Here is a 10,150-nt window from a genome sequence, read left to right as displayed (position 1 = left end):
CTTTGGGCATGAGGCGGGGTACACCTAGGATACGGTGCCAATCCATCACAGGGTGCACACTCTCATTCACACTGGGCAATTTAGTCTAACCTGCATATCTTTTAACTGTGGTAATAAACTTACTACAGTATAAATACAGCATATTTTTCAGTCTGGTTCCATACATGCTTAAAGACTGCTGACTTGTCAGTTGTTCAGAAGATGATCACAAGGAGGGTAAGTCACAAAAGGTAAAAAAAAAAAAAAAAAGTAACAAAAGCAACAGGGATGACTGCAGGCTTTCAAGATTGTCCAGAAAAGACATTGGGAGATTGATTCAAGACATTGGGAGAGCTTCACTAGGATTGAAGTAATTTACAGGCTGGAGTCATTACAACAATAGCTACCACAGATGTTTTCAGGAAAGGGGCTACAGCTGTTTTAGTCCTAGTTTCAAGCCACTCCTGAGCCAGAGACAATGTCAGAAGTGTCACACCTGCCCTACAGAGAAAAAGACCTGGGCCATTGCTCTTTTAAATAAAAGTGAATTTTGCATTTCTTTTGGAAATTAAGGTCACATCTGTTGGAAGTGTGGAGAGGCACCGAATCCAAGTTACTTGAATTCCAATATGAAGTTTATGTCGATGATGATTTGGGGTGCCATCTGCTGGTGTTGGTCCAAATCAATACAGTCCTCTAAAAGAAGATTTTAGAGCATTTCATGCATCTGTCTGCTGACAAGCTTTATGGAAATTTGATTTCCTTTTCCAGCGGGGCTAAACATCTGCCCACAGCACCAACATTTCCTGGTTTGCTGACCATGTTATTTCTGTGCTTGACTGGTTATAGAGTTAGAGTACCTTATGGTATTATCACATGGAAGATCAGAAATACCTGAGCCAACAAAACAAACAATCTGGGCGTCAGGAAAGTGATAATCATTCAGGCTCTAAATATTTTACTTTAAATCAAATGAATTAAAAAATTCAGTCACAACTTTTTCATAATACTATTATTTTTCAAGATGCATTATATGCATTAGATGCCTCTCTTCTATAATACAAGTAAGTCCGTGTATAATTTACAAGGTATAACAATTATGTTGGAAAAATGTTTCTGTATGATTTAAACTAATTTAAACTATTTCCTTTTGATTGCAAAATTGTAAGCAGTTCCTCCTAAGAACAGTTGAGTTTAATTTGGCAATAACAGGGTTGATATCTATATATATATATATATATATATATATATAGAATTGCTGTTGTATTATTTATTTCAGTGGTTATGCATAAAACAATAGTATTATAACGCAGAATAAGTCTGGAACATCTACATTTTCTTTACAGTTAAATTTATCCTAAAAAAAGTTATTACTTTAAAAGTTTTTATTATTTTAGGTGTACAGTACAGTAATGATCTGAAAAAAATAGAGTTAACAAAAATATGGTTGCGGGACTACTGAAATTATATGCATTTTTTCCCATATGTTTGAAAATGTCTTGCTAATAAGATAAGAAAAACTGAACTTTATGGCAGGCAACAGACATTAGTCAGGACATCTCACATCCAGTGTCCCTTGTGTCCCTGGACCAGGATAAATTGCTTTTCAAATTAATTCTATTTTTAAGCTCTTAGGCTTTCCCTTGTATTAGATGCCTTTTCATTTCTCAAATGTTCCAGTTTGACTTGAATAGCAAACTATCTTGTTTTTTCTTCTTTATTAGTTGAAAAAGAAAACTTTTTTAAAATTTATAAATAAGCAACAGTCACTTGCATTTCGGATGTATAAATATGCCGTTAAATCCATTCTTAGATAAAGTTTATTTACTCTTTTAAATTATTTTTTTTGGGGAGGGTTTTCCCGATTTTCTCCCTAATATAGTCGTGGCCAATTCCTCTCCATCAGTGGGGCTCCCACATTAAGGCTACTACTACCATTTAGCCAGAAGGGCCAAAGACTATCACGTGTTTCGCTGTAGAGCCGTGATTGATGTGGAAGCACAAAGTACCTCTCATCCCTCCCCTCTGAGAGAGCTCGGCCAATCAGCTTTCTCTAGACCTCCGGCTGTGAGGGGTAACAGCATCACCCAGGAATCGAACCAGCGATCTCCGGATGATAGGGCGAGCACTTTACCACTGCGCCACTCGGAGGAAAGTTTGTTTATTCTGGGGTGCCAATCCATCGCAGGGCACATACACACACACTCACACACTCATTCACATGCTATGGCAATTTGTGAACACCAATTAGTCTAATCAGCATGTCTTTAGCCTATAGGAGAAAACCAGAGTACAGGGAGGAAACCCACCGAACTTGGGGTGAACATGCAAACTCCATGCACACAGATGCAGGAATTGCACCTGGGCGGGAATCAACCCCAGACCCTGGACATGCAAGGCGACAGTGCTAACAACTGAACCGTTATAACTGAAACACCTGACTTCAATAATTAACGGATTAATATTTTTGTCCATACTGTGTAGTTAGATGTCCACAAACTTTCAGAATCAGAAAACTTTATTGATCCCGCAGGAAATTGCTTATGTGATGACTGCCATAACACACAAAGACACAGAGACACAAAAAACAATATTGGATAAAAGTAAATAAAATAGAATAAATCTAAATAAATCTGAATAAAATCTGTAGAAAGAAACAACCACAATACAATATACAGATTATGCTACGCACAATATCTATCTATTTGTAAATCCCGCAGCTGAGTGAAAGACTACTGACATAAGTGGAAGTTTAGTATAACTTATTGCACTTTAGAAAATTATTAGTAATTAAATACTATTAAGTAATATTAAATAACCAAGTAGTGATAATATTGCACATGAAGACAATTGCACATAAGTTATTGCAAGTAATAAAGTGATTTAGCACCCATTTAGAGAACAACAAATGATATTGCACATAAAAATGTTTTAACACCTAGTAAGAACATTGCACAGTATTGCACATAGTAGACTGTTGCACATTATAGCAAAAATAATGCACTGAGCACTGAAGCAGCAGGCTATTGCACGGATTACTGTGTGGGTGTGTGACTGAGGGAGGAGTTGTAGAGTCTGATGGCAGTGGGAAGGAAGGATTTTCTGTGGTGTTCAGTGGAACACTTTAAGCTGATGAGTCTGTGACTAAAGGTACTTCTCAGTTCGTCCACCACATTGTGGAGTGGTCTGGACAATGTTCTCCTTTCAGCCACAGTTTCCATGTTGTCCAGGTCCTAGGCCACCACAGAGCCAGCTTTTCTGATCAGTTTGTTAAATCTCTTCATATCTGAAACTTTCATGCTACCACCCCAGCACACCGCAGCATAGAAAATGGATTTTGGCTATATAGTATATGTTTCCTTAATTAAGGAGGTAATTAGGTACTAAAATGCCTTTTTTGCATATTCACCTCGGTTTGGTTGGATAAAATGCCGTCTGCTTGGTGGTTATGAATGTTGTGCTCTCCCCATCAGCATCCCTACAGTCCAGGTGCAGCGGTGGACCGAGTCTGCATGACGTGATGCCTATCCAATCAGCAAGCAGCTCTATGGAATTCTGAATTCTAATTGGTTGCCAAGGGCGGGGCCGAGCTCTCCTCAGCCTCTGTCTCTTTCTGACAGTCGATGGAGAAACGCTGAGGGCAAGAAGACGTCTAACAGAAGAAGAAGAAAAGCAGGACTCAGCGCTTATTCTGAAGAAAGAAATGGCAATTTAATAAGACGTTAACGAGGACGTAAGGTACTGGGACGTCTTTTAAACCGCGTTATTTTGTTTTATTAGGTGTGTTTTGGTTAGATATAGCGGTAAGGCTCGGCTTTGAGGCTGGCCTGCAGGATGCCATCAATGTGACCGCAAGAAACGAAGGATTATTATTATTATTATTACATTTGTTAGTAATGTTGGAAGACGAGTGTGTTCTGTGGAAAATAATATCGCTCATATAGATACACTGAATCTGAATAAGGAAATGCTGTCGAAGTGATGCTGTGATGCTGTGATGTCAACAAAGCCGCTGCTGTTCACGCGCACCCACCAGGGTTTAAAATGGCGCGTTCTCTCTAACACTTACAATAACATGAAACTCTGCTCGCCGTGATGAAAACGTCATTTTATCATTCCTGTTCACGGTTTTAATCAAGTAGTAGTCTGAAAAATACATTAATACAGCCTGTAAAATGTTAAAACCATTTATCGTGTACATCATTCCATCCTCTGCTCCGTACACTATTCATAGAACATAGCTCGTAAACTCTTGGCAAATAATGGTATTTTACCCATTATTATTATTATTTATTTTTGCAGTATTTAAAATATTTTTTGTATTAATTAATTTATTTTTATTTATAAACATATAAATGGGCTCAGGATTGTGCAGCATGAGTGGCATAACCTTTTTTTTCCAGCACAAACTAGTTTAAGAAATATGATGGACTGAATTTTACTTAATTTTTTTTATCAACTATACAAACATGACTAAGCAAAAGATTTGAAATTAGGTCACGTAGGCAAAGAAATAGCACAGATTCACATGATCATGTGTTTTTCTGGTTGTTTTCTGTTGTTTTTCTTTACCACAACAACAATAATAATGTGCTCATTTTGACAGTTTTTGCGACATCATTTTTATATGCTGGTAGTGGTAAAATATATACGTTATAAAAATAATGATGACATTCGTTCTGACATATCTGGAAACTCAGATGCACAGTTTGATGTCTGAAGCCTCCGGCAAGCTTCCATATAAGCTCATATTTGTTTTACATCTTCATTGACCTATGCTGTGCTGCCCGGACGGATCTGTGTCACTTAAGTATTAAGGGTTATGGGTAGTGCCCAGGTCCTATTATTGAAAATAGCCTATAACCCTATATAATCATGATCTCATGTGTGCATTATACACAGTGAACTCATAGAGCTTACTCATATCCCACATGAATATACGGTGTGTGTCATTTGCTCAGTCAAGCATTCCGGTGTATTCCAGCTTCTCTGATCACACTTTCTTTGTCAGCTTTGTCTTTTTTTTTACAGTTATTGACTGATTTAGACAAAAGCATCTTATAAAATAAAGCATCTTGCCAGTAGGGTGCAAGAGGTAGCTCAGTGGTTAAGGTGTTGAACTACTAAACGGAAGGGTCAGGTTCAAACCCCAACACTACGACCCCCTTACCCCTTGAAATAAAAAAAAGGCACACAAATTACCAGTTGGAAAGACATTCCTTCAGGCAGACCAAGATGTATTTTTTCAGTATTTTAGGCTTGAGTGTTGCTTTTCATTTACAGCAGCTGGCAGACACCCTTATCCAGAGTGGCTTTTTTTATTTCATTATACATCTGAGCAGTTGAAGGGTAAGGGGGTCGTAGTGTTGGTGTTTGAACCTGACCCTTCCGTTTAGTAGTTCAACACCTTAACCACTGAGCTACCTCTTGCACCCTACAGGCAATATGCTTTATTTTATAAGATGCTTTACATTTATAAGATGTTTTATCTGAGACCTTATTAAACCCTTTTTAAAGTAAAAACTACCTGGCAAATTTGTCCAACTGTAATTGTTGATGAGGAGTCCATGCACTAACATATTTAAGTTTCTCTCTGGTCCCCATACATACTATATGGGTAAATATTTTGTGGACACCTGACCATTATACATGCATATGCACTTTCTACTTCTCATTCAAGATATCACTCAAGTCATTTATTGTTATAATAATAATAATCCAATCTTGTGTCAAGGTTGTCTACTAGATTCAGGGTGTGGCTGTGGGGATTCAGTTGATCCAGAAGATGATCAGATCTTCTATCTTAACCTTGGTAAACCTTGTCTTTATGGACCTTAATATTCTGTTCTTTTGAATGATTTCAGCTTTGTGACAAAAGATTGGGGAAGATCCACATATGGAAGCAAAGATCAGGTGCCCTGTGGAGGTTAGTGATGTCACTGGTTGCTGTTTTGGGGGGGTTTCATCATAGTTCTGACAGTGTTCCTGTCATTAACTCCTTTTGTTTTCTTTGGCTGATCAGTCTTATGTCTGGTTATTAGCACACTTGTGGTTTCTCTTTCTTTTTTCAAAACATTCTATTCTATTCTATTCTATTTTATTCTATTCTATTCTATCCCCATGGTTCCCAAACTGGTGTCCTTGCTCAGTGCTTGTGTGCGATAGCTGCAATAAATTTTACAGCTTCAAAGTGGCCTGTTTTACTTCTATATATAGCTCTCAGGTCTTCCTGTTGTTTTATTAATTTCAACACAAATTCTGATGTATGGTCTCATGTTTATACAGTATTTCTATCTTAAACACAAAATGTATAGCGCATAGCAAAACCTAGCCTTGCTGTTCCATTATATTTGGAGGTGGCTGCATATTTCCATCTTTTCTCCACTTTGTGCGCCTGTAGGGATGACTGAATCTTTGTAAGTCCTAAGAGAATAAACCTCAATTATTAACCATGAATGAAGAGCCATGCCCTGTCTACCAGTGTTTTTCCTACTCTCCCTTGCTTTCTTTCTCACCTTCTTTTGTTGACTTGGTATGTGATAGTGTCTGGCAGTACTTGGTTTCACTTACAAAACATTATAACCCATATGCAGACTGTCTAATTAATTGTTGCCTTTCCGCTGTACGCTAAACATTTTAAAAGTTAAAGTCCAAAAAAAAACTCTTTACCATAGTTTTATTGTATTAAATTGCATTTCACTTATATATTGGACAGCTGAACAGGCTCGGGATTTATTGTGACCTTGATTAGGATTAAGCAATAATAAATAAAAAATACACTTTACAACTGTATAAAATGTCTTTGTAAACAGTAGCCTTATGAGTTCACTTTGATGGAAATAGGAACCCCAAAACTGTTCTATCAAGGTTTGCAAACCTTGATAGAACAGGTTTGCGCAAGCTAAGGTTTGCGCAAACAATGACAATGTGCGCAAACTAAGGTTCATAAAGACAGGTTTTGTCGAGTGGAATAACTTGAGTGACCTGCACATAACTCTCACCGCAGCCCCACTGAACACCTGGAATGCAGTCTCAGCCCCGGGCCTACTCACCATCATCAGTGCCTGACTTACTCACTGGCATTACTCAGTGTAAAACCTTCTCCGAAGAGTGGAGTTTAATTAAAGTGCAATAAACTGGAACTGGATGTTTATAAAGCATCTGTGGGTCTGATGGCCGAGTGTCCGCACATGGACTGTACTGTTGTTGACCAGCAGGAATGAGAGGACCGCACAATAGGCCACTAGAGGGCAGAATATTACTTCTTACTTCTTGAGAGCACAAGTTTCCAGCCCTCCTTCTGAAGTCCCATCTGTTCTGTACAGTTTGCTCCTAATATATAGATCCTTCAGCTAAATAATTGACAATGAAATAATTAAATAAATTGAAGTAGATGTGTTAGAGCAAGGAAAGACTGAAAACGCAGTTGGGAAAGCAATCTACTGTTTAAGGGAGTGTTGTGATAATCTGTATTTACCTCATTTGGCTGATGCTTTTATCTTGAGGGAACAACAGCAGAAACAGAAATAAGTTTAAGGGCCTTTCTTGATCAGGAAGCCAACATTGGCAGCTTAGTGATACTAGGATTCAAAATCACAATCACCAGTTAGTATCACAAAACCTTAACCGCTGAGCTACTGCCTCTGTCCACCGATAATGAGATATCCACAGAAATCACTTATTTAGGAGAGACTTTTATGGAACGTCAATCTCAGTTCCTGATTGCAGTAGAGTTTCTACCCTCACACACACAGCAATTGCAGTAGCAGCTCATCTAGGCTAATGGGCTGGGGATGGCTGTTCCCACCAGCGCTGTGATTGCATAGGAAATGTCTGGAAATAGATTGGCAGCCTACATACCAAAGCATAAAAAGAATTATTTCGAAATACAAGGTATAAGTAAAAGGCGAGTGAATCACTCAATCAATCAAAACAACACGTTTCAAGTGTTGTCTGAGCGCTAAGTTGGAGAAATGTTCTGGAAAAATCTTCACCTCTAACTCTGTCTGCATGTGTAAATGTAACAGTGTAAAATGCCTTTGGCTTGCTTTCATTGGAATGTGTGTGTGTGTATATGTGTGTGTGTGCGTGCGTGCTTGTGCTGAAACCATGTTTAATAAATAATTTCTATTAGTCTATAATAGTCTATTAGGTGAACAGCAATCAATTAAACTGTGTGGATGAATCACAGGATGTGTGTAGGTTTTGTTCATGTTATGTAACATGGTTTTAGATGCAGTGTGTGTATTGTTTATGTTTGTGCGTGTTTGTGGTGGTGGGTGGGGGAGAAAGGGAGGAGTAGGATTAGAGACGACTTCCATAGTTGTTTACTGGTTAGCACTAATGAGTGGGTGTGCCCGAGTCTCGTCTATGTGTGTGTGTGTGTGTGTGTGTGTGTGTTTGTAAGATTAAGTGTTTTTCACTGTAATGTGTCAGGGTGGACAAAGCAGTTACTTAAGGAGTATGGAGCAAGAAGACTGTGTCAGAGATCTCACTTTTAGAAACTGAGCAATTGATCAATATTATTGTTGCCTTAGGTTGTCTAGAAACGATCCTACTGGCACAAAATTAAATGTGAATATATATGTGTTATAAAGTAGCTAATGAATCAGGATCTCTTGGTCAGATCAGGTCTTTATAGTTAGATGTCAAGAACAGGCGAATGAGGTATTTCGACGTCCTGTAAGTGTGGTCAGCTTCTCTCGCTCTCATTTTCCTTTGGTCTCCTTATCTGTCATGTTGTCTCCCTCTCTTCCTCTTTCCAGCTGGTTCAGGATAACATGGAAAATAATAAAGACTCTTCTTTCTGTGCTTTTCTAAAAAAAATTACTTCACCTACTTACTCAGTGAAGTCTGCAGGTCATAGGACAGAAGGATATTTATTAGCTTGCTATGCCTAAAATGCACACCTTATTATTGAGACTACCATTAACAGTTTTTTCTTCTTCTGTAAAACATCTCTATGTCAGTATGCTACTGTCTACTTTTTCCACTGCAGCCAGGTTTAAAACATTGAATATAGTTTAAATATTCACATTACAGTCAGGGGTTTTACAAATCGCCAAAGGAAAAACATATAAACAGCATGTTTTTTTTTAAAAAAGCATTTGAGAGAAACACCCAGGGATGTGGTGCCTTGAATGTTATAGGAACAGCACACACATATACAATTTCTCATAATTGCTATGTGGCATAAAATGTGTGTTTTACTCCAAACCAGAATATGGCTACATGAAGATATTCAGTCGCTCATTCTTTTTTTAAACACAAGTATTTGTGTAACAAGCAAGAATGATTGAAATCACAGAAAAACCTGCTTCATTTTCACACCCCCGTTACACTCCCTTCCGCACTTCACACCCATCCCGCCCTCTTTCTGTGTCCGTGAAAAGAGGCGGGTCTGAATTGAGTAACCCTACACCTGCCTCATTCAGCAGTGTTACTGTAACAGGCTAAACAGCCTCCACCAGCGACTGCACAGACTCCAACGCACATGCTTGTCTGACAAACATTAAGGCTTCGCTCTTTCACTTGGCATATCCACCAGCGCACTGACTTTAAAAAAAAGGCAAATGCTACTGACACGATAGGACAAGAAAGAAGAAGACCACTTCTGTGGGCATATACTAAAGACAACAAGGGATCAGAGAAGGCAAGAAAGTGAAGGAAGCCTGAAAATAAGTGGTGCCAGATTGCTGTATCCATGCTGTTAAGGAAGTGAACACAGTTGCGCTCAGTCACCCTGGTATCGGATATGCCTAACGAGGATGCGGTGCCAAGCAACACAAACTCCTGCGAAAACCAGAACCAGGACAGCATCGTTCTGGTCCAGATGGCCAGCCTCCCTATGGACATGTTCACACCTGGAGATTTTAAAGGGAAATTCCGAAAGATCCAGCCAAAGAAAAGACCAACCATTATCCGAGAAGATACACCAGGTAGTGTGTATTGTGTACTACTGTATGTTGTAAAGTGTACCCTGGAGTTCTAGCCTTATACCGAATCCCAAATCACTCAGGCTTTGAATTAAGTCTGTACTGTCTTCTAAACCTGTTCTATCCTGTTCTTACTTGAGGCTAAATATCTTTCCAGAACCACACATACAACCTTTCAGTCTGCCTCTGTCTGAGGAAACTGTGTTAAATATGTGAAACTCTGGTATGACAAAACA

General features: G+C 38.6%; 1 protein-coding gene across 13 annotated transcripts in view; it reads left to right on the top strand.

Moving 5' to 3' along the window:
- Positions 1-3,638: 3,638 nt before the first annotated feature.
- Positions 3,639-10,150, top strand: part of fryb (furry homolog b (Drosophila)) — a 71,948-nt gene continuing 65,436 nt past the window's right edge. For 12 of the 13 annotated variants that reach the window (XM_053515860.1, XM_053515858.1, XM_053515853.1 and 9 more), the window contains exon 1: positions 9,441-9,917. In XM_053515860.1, the coding sequence (XP_053371835.1) occupies positions 9,734-9,917 (184 nt within the window). In that variant the 5' untranslated portion in view covers positions 9,441-9,733. Of the gene's footprint in view, positions 3,718-5,843; positions 5,906-9,440; positions 9,918-10,150 lie in introns of those variants that run through there. The other variant, XM_053515864.1, reaches the window with a different exon arrangement.

Source organism: Clarias gariepinus, chromosome 17 (assembly GCF_024256425.1).
Source record: "Clarias gariepinus isolate MV-2021 ecotype Netherlands chromosome 17, CGAR_prim_01v2, whole genome shotgun sequence".
NCBI lineage: Eukaryota > Metazoa > Chordata > Actinopteri > Siluriformes > Clariidae > Clarias > Clarias gariepinus.
Note: the sequence above shows the minus strand (reverse complement) of the source record. Positions and strands in the feature narration are given on the sequence as shown.